This window comes from Polypterus senegalus, chromosome 14, assembly GCF_016835505.1.
Source record: "Polypterus senegalus isolate Bchr_013 chromosome 14, ASM1683550v1, whole genome shotgun sequence".
Lineage (NCBI taxonomy): Eukaryota > Metazoa > Chordata > Cladistia > Polypteriformes > Polypteridae > Polypterus > Polypterus senegalus.
In genome coordinates this window covers 62,601,976-62,622,406 of record NC_053167.1, presented here as the reverse complement: position 1 = coordinate 62,622,406, position 20,431 = coordinate 62,601,976, and the positions used below count along the sequence as shown (strand labels likewise).

At 38.5% G+C, this 20,431-nt stretch overlaps 1 protein-coding gene across 3 annotated transcripts in view; it reads right to left on the bottom strand.

The window, feature by feature from the left end:
* prkacba (protein kinase, cAMP-dependent, catalytic, beta a) overlaps positions 1–20,431 on the bottom strand; it is a 124,191-nt gene that overhangs the window by 28,946 nt on the left and 74,814 nt on the right. For 2 of the 3 annotated variants that reach the window (XM_039735458.1, XM_039735456.1), the window contains exons 2-3: positions 3,809–3,870; positions 1,898–2,026 (exon numbers count right to left, since the gene is read on the bottom strand). In XM_039735458.1, the coding sequence (XP_039591392.1) occupies positions 1,898–2,026; positions 3,809–3,870 (191 nt within the window). Of the gene's footprint in view, positions 1–1,897; positions 2,027–3,808; positions 3,871–4,662; positions 4,672–20,431 lie in introns of all 3 variants that reach the window. The other variant, XM_039735457.1, reaches the window with a different exon arrangement.

Genomic DNA, 20,431 nt, shown 5'->3' with positions numbered 1-20,431 from the left:
CGGCCCATTCTCCTCTGACCTCTAGCATCAACAAGACATTTTCAGCCCACAGGACTGCCACATACTGGATGTTTTTTCCCTTTTCACACCATTCTTTGTAAACCCTAGAAATGGTTGTGCGTGAAAATCCCAGTAACTGAGCAGATTGTGAAATACTCAGACCGGCCCATCTGGCACCAACAACCATGCCACGCTCAAAATTGCTTAAATCACCTTTCTTTCCCATTCTGACATTCAGTTTGGAGTTCAGGAGATTGTCTTGACCAGGACCACACCCCTAAATGCATTGAAGCAAATGCCATGTGATTGGTTGATTAGATAATTGCATTAATGAGAAATTGAACACGTGTTCCTAATAATCCTTTAGGTGAGTGTATATATATATATATATATATATATATATATATATATATATATAATTCAACATTATTAATAATAAAACAAAAAATTAAAAATAGACATATTTACCCCACCTAGTGGAGGAAATACGATTCTTCTGATTTCAAGATAACACCAGCAATGTAAGAATTCCATACTTCCACTAAAGTCCATTATCAAATACAATTTTAAGTAATCTAATACCATTTACAGCACTATAATTTTTTACAAAATTACAAGAAGTTTTGAATATTTTATAGGTTTATAGGGTAATTATCATCACACATACAGAGTACAATGAAATTCTTACTTGTAAATGCTAATCCACACACTCTGATGCAATGATTAGTGATTATAGCTACCTTGCCGTAAAACTTCTAACTTCCATATATGGAATTACTACTTTATCTTGGGGGAAAATAATGTCTTTTTCAACCTTTAAATCTTTAATTATTGATATATTTATTATTTACATTTAATTTTCTGTTCTATATTGTATTTTCATGGGTTCTATTTAAAAGGTTTATACAGCTACAGTTTCATATTTTTCTCTTCACTTGTATAAAAGATTAGAAGAGAGCTGTATTTTCAACACCCATTTTCAAACCTGTTTTTAGGGACACAGGGCACACAAGGCAGAAATTAATTTGTGATATGGGTGGAACTCTACAGCCTGGGCACATTCAAACATGAACTCACTTATATGAGGTACACGTACCTTTCCTGACATTCACCTGCTGCAATACACATTATAACCATGAAATATTGATGGGATGAACTGTTGGAGAAGAGGGGGGTGTTGGGAACTGCTCATTATTAAGTGTCTGTTTCATGATCAACTACATCAGGACTTTACACTGATTGGCTTTCTCTTGTAGTTCTTAATTACTACTGATCAAATAGCCTGTTCAGTCCTTAAATTCCCATTTTAATTACCGTGTACTATATACCTACCACATACTATCCACCTATCTTAGAATGCTATTACTTTTTCCAGGTGACAATTCTTAGAACCTGCACTTTCAGTTAATACACATTGACTGCAATAACACAATTAAAGAAAATGGACCCCTTAAATATTAACTGACCCAAGCCAATTATAAGAAGGGAAGCACCTGCTGTTGTATCTTAGTTCTTCATACGTCATTATGAGGAGCTACCTTAAAAGCACTTTATTGTGCTATGAACTTAAATGAAAGGTATTTGCTTGATCATGACATATCATGATGTCAGAATTAATGACCACTGCATTCTTTACTGACTCTCCAAAACTCTTTTGTGAATATTCACAGTAAAACTGTGAAAAAGTCTAAAATTTAATGATTACAGTTTGTTATCAAAATTACTTTTACAGGTTACAAAGACAATAATATTCAGTCAAAGCATATAATGCTTAATTTCAGAATGATGCTAAAATTAACAGACTCTTTCTACAGCCCATAGTTTTTAGTATATTCTGGCATTTAGAAGCACATCTTTACAAATTCCAGCCATCAGAAATAAAACACATTCTACTTACCTTTTGTTTATCCAATATCTTCATGGCATAATATTGCTCTGTTGTTTTATGTTTTACTAACATAACTCTTCCAAAGGAGCCTGTACCAAGTGTTTTTAGCCTTTCAAAGTCATCTAGACCAGCAGTACTCTGAGAAAAGACAACATTAAAGTGTTGACTTAAGACAAACACTCAAATACAGTTAATGTCTTTTCATGGTATATGTATGAGAATCTTTACACTGTCTATCACAAATTAAACAAGGTATTGTTCAGCTAATACTCTTCTGAAAAGCATAAAAACAGTATTGAAGAGTTTAACACACAGTATAGGTTTCAATTCGGTTTTAATGTACAAATTCTGTTACAACAAAGTGCCAGGAACCTAAAAAATTTTTGTTGTACTAAAAATTATGTAGTAATGAGATTCTATATTTGTCGCTATAGTGCTTGATTTAACTTGCGTCCAGGCGTTTGCAATCATTTCAATAGCTTCTTTCACATTCGTTTTCAAGTCCTCCTGCCTACAAGTTATGTTTACGAGAACTTTTCTCAGCATTTACTTGTGATAATACACTTTTTGGGTGTAAATGATGTCCAAATCCAATGGCTGAAGCACTGATGTGCAATTGGGTGTGAAGAATTCAACTATAACATTATCTAAATGTGTAAGTATGCTGTGGGCAGCACAGTTATCAATCAGAAGCATACTCTTCCTTTTCTTCTTCTTCATGTTGTGAGGTTTCTGAAGCACGATTACCGCATCTGTGGAAGATTGTTTGTCCTTTGCCAGGGCAGAGCAACCACAGGCTCACAGCGCTGCAGCAGAGTGCCACAGAAGAAAATCCAAAACATTGCAGGTGCACAATAAGCCAGGTTAGTGGCCAAGTAATACTGTTCCCTGCATTTATAATGTTCCTTGCAGCACCCATCGAGATCTTTTCGTAGTTGCATCGGTAGTGAGCCGTTGCAGCACTGTGAGCCTGCTGTTGCCCCGGCAATGGATAAACAGTCTTCCACAGACACAGTGATCGAGCTTCAGGATGCTCTTCTGCGTGTTGTCCTGTTGTGGGAGGTCCCAAAAGAGTTTAGAAACCTCACAACAGTGACTTTGCTTTTTCTTGAATGAGTGGCACACTAATAGGAATGTTTCTTGAATGAGCATCTGCCATTTCTATAGGAGGGTGACAATGAGTTAAATTCCAATGGATGTTTTTCAGATGTTGATGAGCAATAAGGAAAAGGTACCACTGAAAACCAGAGAAAACAAACACTGCAAAAAAAAAAAAAAAAATAGTTCGAGGAAGGTTTGAAGAAAGAGAAAAATTTACAAAGTTTGTGTTTGGGGATCGTTGTGCATAACTGAGCTGCAATCAGAGAGCTAACTGCTCTGTCGATGATTCATTCAGGCTTTTCAAGGTCTTTTTGGCACATCTGCTGAATGTGTTTCGTAGTAATGAGATTTCTATAGACTCTTTCATATGGGGAAACTGTCAGGACAGTAAAAATACTTTGTTGTAATGATATTCTTTGTTATGAAATTTCACCTGTATTTCAAAACTATGTAAATGGATGCAATCATCATAACAGTGCTTGAAATACTGTTCAATTTGCTATGAAAACAAGACTAAAACAAGAAAATAGAATTGTTTACCAGTTAGTAAAATATATAGAACAATTACTTCTGTAGTTCTGCAACTTTAGAGATAAATATGTAGAAATGTCTTTATACAACCAGTTAGTTATACTTTTAAAGAAAATATGCATAGTCTGTAAGTATGGTTATTTTCAAATATTAAAAAAAGACTACATTCATTCTATAATTCCATCCATATAACTGCTTCTTGTTGATGTAATTATTGCCAACTTCATCATGTTCGATGGCTACAAGTGTTTTCTATGATTATCTGAAACCAAGAGGAAACTTGATTACCTGTGGAGGACATTCCCATTTTCTTAAGAAATCTTCTTTGGCTTTGGCTAAAAACTCTTTCACTAAAGAAAGGAGTAAAATTACAAACATAATTAATTAAAGAGGACAAGAGTTTTGCTCATAATTCTATAAATAGTAAGCAAGTATCTGGTTAATAGGCAATACATAAAATAGAAACTTTATTAAAAGCAAATTAAGAATAAACTTTTGTTTAGGCATCACCTATAAACCAGAGAGTGTTTGGTAAAGAAAAGTAAAGGCTAAAATGATGGGAGAAATATTAAACACAAAAACGCATTGTATTAATTAAACCACTATAAAAATTACTTCTAAGAAAAACAAAGAAAAAGAAAACAGCCACCCCAAAGCAAGCAGCTTTAAAAATGATGCAAACAGCCAATTCAATATATATATATATTTTTTTTTCAGAATGTTTATTTTGGTCTGCAGTATTACTTAAGTGTACTGAACTATTATACATCACTTTTAAAGTAATGCTGTTAGAAAAAAAGCTAAATCTTAAAATGCAAAGTTTCATGACCAGGCAGAAACACATTTGAGCTCTAAAGAAAGACTAGAACTGCCCAAAGTCACAGATACTTTGCACAGCAAAAACATACATAAATGAGAAGCCACATTTAATCACAGATTTTAAAAAAGGGGACAATGAAGTACCGCAATCAAGATGTATTGAAATTTTCCAGCCATTAAATAAAACCAAATATTACATTTTTCAAGCTTTTAAAATATTAACCAATGCTCACGTGAGTATACATGCTTTATATTAAAACATTAACTTATTTGCCAAAATAAAAATCTGTGACTTTGGACAATTTATGAAAGAATGAGCATACCAAAAGTCTCTAAAGTTCACCAAAGGATTGCAGAAATATTCACCCACATGGATGGGAAAATGAGGAGAAAAAGAGAGAAAGAACATTTACGTATTTAAGAGTAGAGCACATAGACATTAACAAGAGGTTTAGTCAGAAAAAAAGTAAAATGCCAGTGTGGCTATTCAACATATTTAAAAAGCATTACTTGGGGAAAATATTTCACAAGTAACAAAAGAGAGTATTATATAAGCAAATTGGAAAAAAAAAAATCACAGTTAATTAAAAATGTACTAAAATATGTAATGTTTTCAAATAACTAATAGGAGGGCAGCTAATACTTGACTATATGTTCCAATTTACACAAGTAGAAAAAAACAAACAGAAAAATATTAAAACCTAGAAAGACTTAACATTTGTCAAGCAATTAAAAAAATAGAAAGCATCTGATGGCAGCATAGTTGAACTGTAGCTGGTGCTATTACTTAACATATCCATGAGACTGTATTCTAATACAGACATGGGGCATTGTCAGGATACTTTGACATCCCACAGAAACTAATTCATGTTAGATACAAGTAACTGTAGGGACTCTAAATTCTCCCTACATAAGTAAAAATGTTCCTTGTAATGAACTGACACCAAACCCAGGTGTGGTTCCTACCTCATGCTTGATTCCACCATTGGGGTCATCATGCTAGTGAAAAGATATTTTATGATTTTGGATATGTTATGGGCATAATCCAAGCAGATTACAATGCATTTGGGGCTGTAGTATCTCTCGTCCTGCTAAAATAGTGTGTTCTCAACTGTCTGCCTACTTAACACATTACATCAGCAAGAAGACCTTTGCAAGTAGTAATGTTAATTGTATAATGTTTTTATTAAGGGGACAGTGCTGCCAGTTATTGCTCTCCTGTAGACAATGCGCCCCAACTGAGTGGGATTTGTCACCTTGTTCCAGTGTTACTTCAACTACCAAAATCAAAACAGACTATTCATGAATTCTACTTGTTATTTAGTTTGGTCTGCCCACAATACACTTAGTGTTGTCTGCAAAAGACTTTTGATGATTGGTTGTGTGAAGCTAGTATTGTTAATTAACAGATGAAATTTTAATTACTGCCACTAGTGTGGTACATTCTTTTCAATAAAGTTGGGTATGCCCAAAATATTACCATTGTGTATTAAATCCACTATTGTGTTTAAAATTTAGATCTCTGCAGGAATACCACAAGTTCTAGCAAGTGCTGGGAAATCTTTAACCGTTAGTAAACTATACAGTTGCTTTTGCTGTAAAGGAATTAGTACAGGCATGAATACAGCAAAGAAACACTAAAATAAATCAATATACACTCACTGGCCACCTTATTAGGTACACCTGCTTGTCAACGCAAATATATCTAATCACCCAATTACATGGCAGGAACTCAATGCATTCAGGCATGTAGACATTGTGAGAACACCCTGCTGAAGTTCAAACGGAGCATCAGAATAGAGAGGAAAGGTGATATAAGTGACTTTGAATGTGGCATGGATGTTGGTGTCAGACGGTCTGGTATAAGTATTTCAGAAACTGCTAATATACTGGGGTTTTCGCACACAGCCATCTGTAGTGTTTACAGAGAATGGACTGAAAAAGAGAAAATATCCAGTGAGTGGCTGTACTCTGGGAGAACATGCCTGGTTGATGCCAGAGGTCAGAGGAGAATGACCAGACTGGTTTGAGCTGATAGAATGGCAACAGTAACTTAGATAATGACTTGTTACAACTCAGGTATGCAGAACAACATCTCTGAAAGCACAGCGCGTTAAACGTTGAAGCAGATGGGCTATAGCAGCAGGAGACCACTCCGGGTGCCACTCCTGTCAGCTAAGAATAGGCAGATGAGGTTGTAATTCACATAGGCTCACCAAAATTGACAACAGAAGATTAGAAAAATGTTGCCCGATCTGCAGTGTCTCAATTTCTGCTACAACATTCATATGTTACGGACAGAGATAGGAGTCAACAACATGAAAGCTTGGGTCCAATCTGCCTTCTATCAATGGTTTAGGTTGCTGGTGGTTGTCGTATAATGGTGTGAGGAATATTTTCTTGGCACACTTTGGGCCCCTTAGTACCAAATCCATCCATCCATCCATCCATCCTCTTCCGCTTATGTGAGGTTGGGTTGCGGGGGCAGCAGCTTGAACAGAGATGCCCAGACTTCTCTCTCCCCGGCCACTTCTTCTAACTCTTCCGGGAGACTCCCGAGGCGTTCCAAGGCCAGCCGGGAGACATAGTCCCTCCAGCGTGTCCTGGGTCTTCCCCAGGGCCTCCTCCCGGTTGGACGTGCCCGGAACACCTCACCAGGGAGGCGTCCAGGAGGCTTCCTGATCAGATGCCAGAGCCACTTAATCTGACTCCTCTCGATGTGGAGGAGCAGCAGCTCTACTCTGAGCCCCTCCCGGATGCCTGTGCTTCTCACCCAGTCTTTAAGGGAAAGCCCAGAAACCCTGCGGAGGAAACTCATTTCGGCCGCTTGTATTCGCAATCTCGTTCTTTCTATCACTACCCATAGCTCATGACCATAGGTAAGGGTAGGAACATAGATCGACTGGTAAATTGAGAGCTTTGCCTTACGGCTCAGCTCCTTTTTCACCACGACAGACCGATGCAGAGCTCGCATCACTGTGGACACTGCAACAATCTGCCTGTCGATCTCATGCTCCATTCTTCCCTCACTTGTGAACAAGACCCCGAGATACTTTAACTCCTCCACTTAGGGCAGGATCTCGCCTCCAACCCTGAGAGGCCACTCCACCCTTTTCCGGCTGAGGACCATGGTCTCGGATTTGGAGGGGCTGATTCCCATTCCAGCCGCTTCACACTCAGCTGCGAACCGATTCAGAGAGAGCTGAAGATCACAGCCTGATGAAGTAAACAGGACATCATCATCTGCAAAAAGCAGTGACCCAATCCTGAGTCCACCAAACCGGACCCCTTCAACACCCTGGCTGAGCCTAGAAATTCTGTCCATAAAAGTTATGAATAGAATCGGTGACAAAGGGCAGCCCTGGCGGAGTCCAGCTCTCACTGGAAACAGATTTGACTTACTGCTGGCAATGCGAACCAAGCTCTGACACCGGTTGTATAGGGACCGAACAGCCCTTATCAAGGTGTCCGGCACCCCATACTCCCGGAGCACCCCCCACAGGATTCCCCGAGGGACACAGTCGAACGCCTTTTCCAAATCCACAAAACACATGTAGACTGGATGGGCAAATTCCCATGCACCCTCCAGGACTCTGCTAAGGGTGTAGAGCTGGACCACTGTTCCGCGACCAGGAAGAAAACCACATTGTTACTCCTGAATCCGAGGTTCGACTATCTGACGAACCCTCCTCTCCAGAACCGCCGAACTGACTTTTCTAGGGAAGCTGAGGAGTGTGATCCCTCTGTAGTTTCAACACACCCTCCGGTTAACCTTCTTAAAAACAGGGACTACCACCCAGGTCTGCCAATTCAGAGGCACTGTCCCCGATGTCCATGCGATGTTGCAGAGACGTGCCAACCAAGACAGTCCTACAACATCCAGAGCCTTAAGGAACTCCGGGTGCATCTGATCCACCCCCGGGGCCCTGCCACCAAGGAGTTTTTTTGACCACCACGGTGACCTCAGTCCCAGAGATGGGAGAGCCCACTTCCGAGTCACCAGGCTCTGCTTCCTCATTGGAAGGCATGTTAGTGAGATTGATGAGGTCTTCGAAGTACTCCCCCCACCGACCCACGACGTCCTAAGTCGAGGTCAGCAGTGCACCATTCCCACCATAAACAGTGTTGACACTGCACTGCTTCCCCCTTCTGAGACGCCGGACAGTGGACCAGAATCTCCTCGAAGCCGTCCGAAAGTCATTCTCCATGGTCTCCCCAAACTCCTCTCATTTTTGCCTCAGCAACCACCAAAGCCGCTTTCCGCTTGGCCTGCCGGTACCTATTAGCTGCCTCCAGAGTCCCACAGGACAAAAGGGTCCGGTAGGACTCCTTTCTCAGTTTGACGGCATCCCTCACCACTGTTGTCCAACGGGTTCGGGGACTGCCACCACAACAGGCACCGACCATCATCCCTTTATGGCCGCAGTGTAACCATCCTCTGATGGCTACTTCTAGCAGGATAATGCGCAATGTCACAAAGCTCAAATCATCTCAAACTGGTTTCTTGAACATGACAATGAGTTCACTGTTCTCAAATAGCCTCCACAGTCACCAGATCTCAATCCAACAAAGCACTTTTGGGATGTGGTGGAATGGGAGATTTGCATCAGGGATTTGCAGCTGACAAATCCGAAGCAACTGTGTGATGCTATCCTCTCAAAATCCCTGAGATATAGTCCCAGCACCTTGTTGAATCTATGCCTTGAAGAATTACGGCAGTTCTGAAGGCAAAAGGGGGTTCAACCCAGTACCAGCATGATGTACCTAATAAAGCGGCCAGTGAGTGTATATTAAAGCAATACACTACCAAATAGAACTGCTTGTGACAATTTAGTTCATCATGCACAACATGAGATTGCAGCCTACAATAAATATAATTTTTGTTTTCTGAAAAATGAACTGTGTCCCTCCTCTCCAATTGCAGAATAATGTTGATTAAGAATGAAAACAAATTGAAACTATGTTTTGCCTTAATACTGCTCACCAAAAGAATGTCTAAATAAACTGTTCATCATTTACACATAGCTTTTTTTTTAATGGGAAAAAATCATTCAAAATACTTCATGAACTAGGGGATTTAAGTTCCTGAAAATCAATTTCCAACATCAAAAATTGATGTAAAGGATCGATAAAAAAAACAAAACAAAAAAAAAACTGCTATATCGATTTAATCTAAAATCACGAGTACACATATACAGTGCCCTCTATAATGTTTGGCCAAAGACACATTTTTTCTTGATGTACCGCTACGCTTCACAGTTTAAAAATTTAAATCTAATAATTCAGACGTGATTAAAGTGCACATTGCAGATTTTCATTTCAGGGTATTTGCATACATTTTGGTCTTTACATAGTGGAAGATTAATAGTGCATCAGACATTTACGATCACTGTCATGTTACAACTAAACCAAGGAATAATCAATAATTTTTTGTTGTTTTTGTAGATTTTATTTAAAGATGTTAGCATTCCATATAATCAAGATTTTCCTTAACAACAAAAGTAAAGTAACATTACATAAAATCGATTCAAACCTAACAAACCTAAAATAAGCCCCCGCTCGAAAGACGGGAGAGCAAACAACATGAGCAAGTCTTTAAAAACAAAAAACAACAAAGGGAGAATCCTTTCCCCCTGATATAAAAGCTTAATCTAAAACTTTATAAATAAGGTCTTGCCACATTTTTAAAAAGTTTTGAAAAGATCCTCCAAGTGAGAAGTGAGAATTTACTTTTACTCAATTTGAAATACTACAAACCATCAGTTACCCACTGACTTAAAGGTGGACTGGGATTCTTCGAGTTCAACAAAATAAGTATGCATGTTAATAATGTGGTGTCGGCAATTACAATCAATTTGTCCTCTTTTTTACTTGGTAGTACATAAAACATAGCCATTAATGGGTTAAGAGTGATTGTAATACCAAGACTGTCTGAAATCTTTGAATACCTGTTAATTTGGTGCATGTCCAAAACATGTGGCCCAGTGAGGCTGGAGCTTGATTGTAACATCACATGTTGGATCTTGCCCTGAATACATTTTGGACAATTTTAACCAAAATAAATGTGCTTTATTAAATATTTTGAGTTGAATAATTGAATGCTTTGTGCATATGGAGCTAGAGTGTATTCTATACATGGTTACCTTCCACTTCTCTGAGATAATAAGTGAGAGTATTCCTCTCCCCACTGTATCCTGGGATCTTTGTAAGGAAGGGACTTTATAGATTTTTATCCTATTATTTAGATGCAGTCTTCAAGAGTGATCAATACTGCTGGAATGGAACTGTGTGATAGGTAAGGAAAATTAGGCAGGGTCCTTTTAACAAAGTTTCTGAATTGAAAAATTGTGTTGATATGAAGTCAAATTTCAAGCGTTTGATAAGATACAAAGGCATTATCTATATACAACTCTCTTAAGTGTTTTAATCCCAAATGATTTCCAAATGTTACTGTGTAAGTTTAACAGCGTATAAAAAGGTGATTATCATTTACAGGTGCAGCAGATAAAAGCTTCCCTGTGTTAAAATGCTTCCTACATTGATTCCATATTTTTAGTGATTGATGGACAATTTGATTATTAGTATATTGACGGTAATTTGAGTTTACTGGGGCACAGAGCAGGGCATTTAAAAAAAGTACAGCAAGATTTTATTTGTATTGCAAGCCTGGCTTGTGTATGTTCATCAGTTGGTGTCAATTTCCAGGTCCTTATAGATTGTATATTAGCCGCCCAGTAATAAATTGAAAGTTAGGTAGTATCATGCCCCCTTCTACTTTATATTATTGTAGTATCACCCTTTGGATGCATGGTTGTTTTGAATTCCAAATAAAGGAGGTTATAATTGAGTCTAATTTCTAAAAGAATGAATTGTTAATATATATGGGGCTACACTAAATAGAAAAAGAAGCTTTAACAAGGAATAATCAATAATAATTAACAAGACAAATTTATAGGTCTATTAATTTCACAAGTGTGGAGTACATTAAAATGGCATGTGCATGCACAGTAAACACATTCACACAGGAACAAGCTTTTGAATTGAAGACCAGCCTCTCTCCCTCACTCACTGGTCACGAGTCCTGTCCTCAATTGCAAGGTTTGATCCTATGAGAATGTGTTTCCTCTGTCTGCATTGCTCTGATTTCCTGTAAGTATTTATGTAACAATATTTTAGAAAAAATGCATGCATTTTGACCATTGTCACAATATGACTAAATGACTTGATATGTGGATAATGTGATACAAGTAACAGATGAATTTTTCATGGAAGTTTTTATATTGTTTTCTTTGGTCCATTGTTGGTCTAAACAGACACTCATTCAATCAGATATATTGTTTTCTTTGGTACATTGTTGGTCTACATAGACACTCATTCTATCAGAAAGACTGTAGTTTCCTTTCACCATGAAAGCATGACACTAAAATTTGTTCTGGCCATTACTACAAACTACTTGGGGTAACATAAAAAAAAAATATACAATTTTTGGGTGGAGTATTTCCTTAAGACTACATAGGTAGTCAAGGTAAAAATGACTGATACCTGTGGTCTAATGAAAAGGAGTAAAAATATTAAATAATTCAGTTAATTTCAATTTTTTTGTATGTCTGCTATCAGCCAAATGCGCAATACAGATAGACCCAAAGTTATGGACATCCGACATATGACTTATGAACGGGGCCACAGCTGCTCCTTCATCTGTCTGGGGGACATGACGCAGGCGGCTCAGTAACTGACGCTCCATCATCTTCGGCCTGGGGATGCTGCAAGCGTTGGCTGGACAGAGGCTGGAGGGGGGCGATTTCGACTACTTGTGCAGTGTAGTGTCCCTCAAGCAGCTCCGATTGATGAATGGGGTGGTGGGGGCCACACCCCATTAATTCTCAGTGGGCGGCAAGTGGTGACCCGGGGTCCATAGTCACCGGGGCCACAGCTACCGCTCGCGTGCAGGACGGAGGGCTTGATTGGGTGTTTCGATGCCTGCACACCACAGCGCCGCAGCTACTGTTCCTGACTTGATGGAGGCGTTTCACTGCCCGCCCACTACACAAGCTTGCAGTGTACCTCAAACACCTGCCCAGTTTGTTCTTAGTGGGCGGCTGGTGATGCTGCAATCGGTGACCCGGTTGTGGATGAATAGAGGTCACTGATGAACGGAGCGGTGGGGGGCAGCATTGTAGTGTGCCTTGGGTGGCTGCCTGTTGAATGGGGGTGGTGGTGGACGATTCACTACCTGCCATAGGCCGCACCCTGTTCATTCGCGGTAGGCAGACGCTGCAGGCAGCATACTGTAGTGGAGGTGACTCTGTGGTGGGCGGGTGGTGAACCGACCCTCGCCACACCCATTCATTCCCAATAGCAAGCCTGCTTGTACTGTTACGTACATAGCAGTAAGTTGTCTCTTGTCAGTACACCGGACGCGCTGATGAGGGGTGTCTACCTGCTGTGATAGTGTGTACAGTCCTGTGCACAAAACCTCATTTTAAACTTTTGTCTTTACCCTTCAACAATGTCTCTGAAACACAAATCTGATGCAAGTGCTGGTTATACAATAAAGAAGAGAAAAACCATCACAATGGAAAATAAAATAAATAATAAAAATGTCAAAGTGAGGTGAAACTTCATCATTCATTGGCAGAGCACTTGGCTATAGTCAGTCAACAATAGCATTTATTAAAATAATGTACCTGTTCCGATTTACATACAAATTCAACTTAAGAACAAACCTACAGTCCCTATCTCGTACGTAACCCAAGGACAGCCAGTACTAATAACTACTGTGGTCTTACTTTCCTTCTCCAACTAGACAATCTGCCATTACTGCCCTGAACAAACAGAATCAACAATTTCTGATTATAAAAGTTTAATCTACTCTCTCTCATATTTATATATCCTAAGCCTAAAAGTGTAACAGTGACTTTTTAATGTCACATTTTTTAACACACTTAAATCTGGCTTATTTTAAAACCTACATATACTGTATATGTTTGGCATTCTTTTCAGAATTTATCGAACATTAATGTGATGTTGTTAGATTTTCAAATTCTTATTACTTTTTAAGTTATAAACTAAAAAATATCAAGAACTCACGTCTCGCGAGATGGGACTTTGTGCCAAAAGATTTAACCATGCCCAGGGCTGGCTTTTAAATGATCAAAGCAATGCAAGAGATGCAGATTGTGCAGCACACAGCAGCAGCAAGCCATCAACTGATTGAGCAAAGAGGAGGTAAAAAAAAACCAAAAAAACTATTTGTTTCCCCATTGTATCACCGTTTAAGAATGGGTTTCACATCTCCTTAGGGTGCATTCAGCTCCCCTCTTCAGAACGCGAGCAGGAGAGACGTGAAGTGGCTGGCGAGCAAAGCGAGCAGGGGGGAACCCCCTAGTCTGAATAATAATATAAATAAAATCTAAGCTTCCAGCTTCAACACACCAAAGTAAACAGCAAAACCATATTTGAAAAATGTTATAAACTTATAATTAACAAAAAAGTGTCAATGCGAACTGACAGTTATCTAAATCTCTAAAGAAACAAAAATCACTTTGTATAATCAGTTAGCAATATCTATCTAGTGTGAACTGTGGACTAGTTCGACAAAAAATGACTAACTGTGCTTTTTTGTATTTTAATATTTACTGCTTAAAAATTTAGGGATAGGGTCAACTTATTCTTATTTTTACTTTTTGTAAAAATTAATTGTTTTGTATGGAATGATTGCAATAAAATTAAAAAAAAAAAATTTTTACCGGACACACACTAATCTCAATTCCAATTGAACTTTACACATTTATGCTTGAAAATGTAAATTCTGTTGTAATATATGAATAATAGATCAGATTATCATGAAATGCATTACAGTATATATTACTCCGATTTGTTTTTCTGTCCGTGGAACCCAAAGTGTTTTTCTTCTGTGAAATTCATGTAGACGGTTTTCTTTCCCCAGTACTTTTTACTGAATCAAATAAAAATATTTATTTTCCAGAAAAAGAGCTATAGAGAAACTACTGAAGTCCAGCTGACAAAAGGATTCTTGAAGAAAAAAAAAAACTATGGAAAACAAATTTTAAATAAGAACAACGACGAGATGTTAAGCTGAGGGAAAAAAAAAAAAAAAACACAAATGCAATGTAAAAAACCATGAGATATACTAGGATACAGATTAAATGGACAAGTACTCCTGTACTACTTACACAATGGAATGAACAGCACCAAATAATTTCTCATGACATTTATAGTCACAGGAGTCAAGGAAATTGTTAAACATTCATTACAGTCATTACGTAATTATTAACCTTCATTACACTCTGATGTGTAAAGAGACTTACGGTATTCTTAAACTATGTTGGCTATTTGTACATTCACTTGGTCTGGTTCCAACTTGGTTTTCTATTTCAATAATTCTGTTCTGCACTTCCTTTTTATGTATTTGCTGACATAGAATCTTACATGTTATTAGTGTTTTCTGCTTACTTACAAAAGGATTGGCGTGACATAAAATGATTTGGTTAACTTCTCTTGCTATCTGAATATTAAAATCCATTTACAATTACAACCTTTTTGTTACAGCTTATTATTAAGTGAGTATGCCTATCTTTATCAGTCTGGGAGATCTGAGAAATGAGTTGCAATGTCCTTTGAGTTTGCAATTTAGTTTTATGAAAGACATATGAAATACTTTGTCCATTTAGTTAAACTGTGTGTGTTTTACCATAATTATCCTACGCAATGTTCTGGAGTTGCCTTGATCTCTAAGAAAATGTCTACTACAGGAAAAAAATATTAAATGCAAGTTTAATCTGGTAAAATTAAAAGATTTAACGGCCAATAGTAAGTTGTATCCATTAAAAAAAACAAATGGCCAAGAATTGTTATTAATAAAGAAATACAGTAGTCAATTATTGATAGCTATGAAACACTAAAAAAAAGAAACTTACTTCAAACATGGCTGAGAAATTTCAGTGGGTAAAAAAAAGGTTACTGTTTTTATTAAAATGTGAGATAACTGCAACAGTGTTTAGTGATTCAATAGTAGCTACTGCCGATTGGCTTAAAATAGGATTTAAATCTCTTTCTGTTATAAACATAGGAGAAGATATATTAGACTAATGCAAGAACTTTAGTTATAGATTATTTATAATCTGAATTCGGTGCATATACATTGATGGAATTTAAATGTAGTTTCATTAAGTTTCTCCAACACCACATTTAGGATCCTTCTTGATCTGTTATCTCAGTGGCCGTAAAGGAGACTGCTCTGAGGATCACAAATCCCACACTTCTTATGTGTTCTTGTTTTCCAGCTATTTTATTGTAAGATCATAAATAAGATACTTAACTTTACAGATTAATTACTTTAATATGCAATCAGTGTTATATGTTTGTTTTTTTTACAATTCATCTTAATATCAAGTTAAAGAATAAAACTACAAAACAAAGTAATATGAAAATGAAGATACAGTCTCGATCAAAAGTTTAAGACCACTTGCAAAATGGCAAAAAATCATATTTTGCATGGTTGGATCTTAACCAGGTTCCAAGTAGAGCTTCAACATGCAATAAGAAGAAATGGGAGTAAGACAAAACATTTTTTGAGCATGCAATTTAATGAAAACGATTAAACTGAAACAGGCCGTTTTACAGCTGATCAAAAGTGTAGAACCACACCTCCAAAAAAAACCCATAAACCCCCTCAAAACAGAAATCAAACTTCCAAACATGAACTCAGTACTGAGTAGCTCCACCGTTATTGTTGATCACTTCAAAAATTCGTTGCGGCATGCTTGATGCAAGCGTTTCCATAAGGTGAGTGGGACCATTTCTCAAAGTGGTGAAGACAGCCGCACGAAGGGCATCTACTGTCTGGAACTGTTGTCCATTTTTGCCATCCATCCCCAAAGGTTCTCAATTGGATTTAGATCAGGGGAACAAGCAGGATGGGTCAAAAGAGTGAGGTTATTCTCCTGGAAGAAGTCCCTTGTCCTGCGGGCATTGTGTACTGTAGCGTTGTCCTGTTGAAAAACCCAGTCATTACCACACAGACGAGGGCCCTCAGTCATGAGGAATGCTCTCTGCAACATCTGGACATAGCCAGCGGCCGTTTGACACCCCTGCACTTCCTGAAGCTCCATTGTTCTACTGAAGGAAAAAGCAACCCAGACCATTATGGCGCCCCCTCCACTGTGGCACGTGGAAAACATCTCAGGTGGGATCTGCTTGTCATGCCAGTAATGTTGGAAACCATCAAGGTTAAATTTTTTCTCATCAGAGAATAAAACTTTCTTCCACCTTTGAACGTCCCATGTTTGGTGCTCTCTTGCAAAGTCCAAACGAGCAGTTCTGTGGCGTTCAAGGAGACGAGGTCTTTGAAGACGTTTTTTGGTTTTGAATCCCTTCAGTCTCAGATGCCGTCTGATGGTTATGGGGCTGCAGTCAGCACCAGTAACGGCCTTAATTTGGGTCGAGGATCGTCCAGTGTCTTGACGGACAGCCAATTGGATCCTCCGGCTCAGTGCTGGTGAAATTTTTTTGGGTCTTCCACTTGACTTTTTTGTTCCATAACCCTCAGGATCATTTAAGAAATTCCAAATGACTGTCTTACTGCGTTCCACCTCAGCAGCGATGGCGCGCTGTGAGAGACCCTGCTTATGCAGTTCAACAACCCGACCACGTTCAAAAAAGGAGAGTTTTTTTGCCTTTGCCATCAGAACGTGTGACTGACTACCTGACAGAAAATGACAATGAATCCACATCTTTGCACAGATTTGGCCTTTTAAAGGCATGTGGTCCTAAAATCTTGATCAGCTGTAAAACAGCCTGTTTCAATTTAATCGTTATTTTCTATTAATTGAATGCTCAAAAAATGTTTTGTCTCACTCCCATTTCTTCTTGTTGCATGTTGAAGCTCTACTTGGAACCTTGTTAAGATCCAACCATGCAAAATATGATTTTTTGCAATTTTTCAAGTGGTCTTAAACTTTTGATCGGGACTGTATATGACAAAAGCTTTCAAGACTACAGCAGCAAGTTAGTATTTTACTTTGAAATATGATCACACTATACAGAAGAGACAAATAAAACTGTTATATAATAGCCCAGGAATTTTAAATAAACTGTTAAAAAAAATGCATGTTCAATCTAGATTTAAATGTCGAGACAGACTGAGTTACACAAACAGATCTAGAAAGAGAGTTAAGTTCAGAAGGCACACAGCTGAATGACCATTAGGCAAGAATTGTAAAAATAGATGTTGGAATGGTAACGAGGTCAGCACCAGACTGATCAATGAACTCCACTGAAAAGAGCTTTAAAAACACATTAATAACTATTACATTAAGATCTGAAACAAAAGTTCTGTAAAACTAAAACTAAGTGAAATAGTGCAAGGAGGAATGTCTGCTGGGTTGTATTTTATGGATTTTACAACAGTAAATTGTTTTTTTGTTGTTATAAAAGATGTCATTTACACTTCTTCGTAAAGATTTACAGATTTTGGTAAAAAATGTTAATTTATAAAGGAAGCTAATCAACACATCATATATTTTATGTAATGTGTCAGTACTATAATAACATTATTTTATTTCATGACCCATTCTCTCAATTAACAATACAGATTAAAAAAAGATCAACTTCGATTCCAATATACAGAAAAAAATAAATCAGCTGTAACTACACTAATTGACTAGTAAAGTTGGATTCACTCAAAAATGGTTTATCCTGTATTCAATAAACTGTGCACATATCATCTAAAAAGGCAAAGCAAATTGTGATTATGAAGAGTTTAAAATGGAATTGGGAATATCTTTCTACAGAATGTAGACAAAACCTACAATGATTAGTCTCCTCACAGATAAACTATGGTCAGTAAATATAAATCTGCAATGTACACTAAAAATGCTAGAGATTCTACAATTTTACATCCATAAGGTAAACAAATAATAGTTCTTGCTTACAGGAACAACATTATTGCAGGAATCCAAAGTCACTGCATTATAGTTGCACACACTTGAGCCAAGAAGTTGCTTTTAAATTGAGAAGATGTGAAATGGCATGCAGTTCGGATGGTAAAGACTTTTATAGATAACTACATGGCTAAAAGCTTTAAATCAGCATTACTCTGTGTAATGGTGTGGGACAGCTCCATGCTCCCTCTTCCATTTTGGAAGCCACTTGAACCCAACACCGTTGATAGTCATGACCAGGATAAGCTGAGCAAATGAAGACAAACATACCAAGCAAGGGGATGGTGAAAAGTGCTCAGTGCTTTTATTAATATAACTCAAAACAAAACAGTGTTCAAAAAGTGCAGTGCTCCTCTCATAATAATAGATAATCCATAAAAACAAAGTGCAAGTGGAGGTTAAAACGCAAATAAATAAATTAATTAAATCAAGGTTAAAACTCAGGTAGGAAGCAGTCTTTTTATCCAGTGAACCTTGGTGCTCCTTTAAAAATCGGATTCCTCTTCAGCTTGCCCTTTCTGGACCTTACAGCCTGAGGAGAAGTTCCCCAGCAGGTGCAGACCACCTTCTTCTCCTGGCCCGTGTCTATGCTGCCAATCCTACGGCATCTGTGGGGAGCCCCTGAGCACTGCTCCATGCCCACCGCTGTCTTTCCTGCCTCCACCCAGCGAAACTGCACTCTGTCCTTTCATTGTTGCCAACCTGTTGGCTCCTCCCAGCGGGAATCACACTCCAGAGTCTAGTGGTCACTCCTGCTTCTTAGACGCTCAACAGGAGCGCTTCCTGAGTGCCAGATACATGATCCTTCCTGGGGCTCCACTCCCATCTATCTGCCTGTTTCTTCTCATTACACCTGCTCACTATCTCGTGCTCCTACCTCTCTTCTTCCTTTTTTAACCTCCCTCATCTTTTTCTTGTCCTTTACATCTTTTGGTTTTTCTCCTCTTTCGCACGCATGCTTCCCTTCTTAAAACGGGGTCATGGCACAGCTGCGGTAATCCTGGCACCAATCAGGGTGATGGCCAATGCTGCACCTGTGCACTAAGTGCAGAGCCATTTGCTCTACCATCGCACATGGGAACCGCTCTCGACATGCTACCACGACCCCCACACACAAAGACATAAATGCAGTGATTATTTATTTATTTAAAAGATGCCAATCAGCCGCAGACCTCACTTTACCACACTGACACTTTTTTCTTGATAAAGGCATAGATGTTTGAAGGAATAGGAAATTAGTGATTATGATTAACATTTAAAATTTCCCTTTCACATGGCACAACAAAGAAACTGACATTCATGCCTTTAAAAAGGATATTATTAAAGAATTTTATTGTTGTAATGCAATTTCAGCAATTGTAAACAATTGTAAAGACAGGTCAGGTCAGGTCAGATTGGGAAGCATTCCCTGGTACAGGGTGTTGCTTCACCCTCCACACGACGATAACAGCTTGGGATCCTGGTTGGCAAACCCCCAGGCAGACATGCGGTCCAGTTCCACCCTCTGGAAATTACCCTCTATCTGCCACAGCCAGGTGTTACGTGGGCGTTCCCTTGGTCTGGTCCAGTCACTAGGGTCCCCAACAATGAGGATGCAGCGAGACAGATTACCCTCAGGGAATCATGCCACATGGCCGTAGTGCCATAACTGACGCTCCCTCACAAGTAATGTGCCTCATTCGGGACTCCATGAACAACCGCTCATTCAACACAAAGTCAACCCAGCGGCACCCAAGGATTCTCCGAAGAGACACAGTACCAAAGGAGTCCAGTCTTCATCTCAGGTCACTGGATAGCATCCATGCATCCATAATGAAAATATAAGTTTAATGTCACTGTGCTCTGTACAAAAATGTTTTTATAAATCCACTCACATGTACAGGCCAGGCCAAGTTAGCACACATGGGCTCTCAGCATTTAGAACTGCTAGGCAAGCATTTGAAGAGAGAAGGTACAACTACGAAAATAGGCATTGTACTATTTCTGTATGTTAGACATGAAATTAAATCCTCTCCTTCCCTTGTTTGGAACCTAAACAATGGCCTGCACATGGAGAAGACAGTATAAAAAGACTTGGAAAGCAGCCAAACACTTTGAAGCCAACAGACGGATGGGTGATATCGTCATC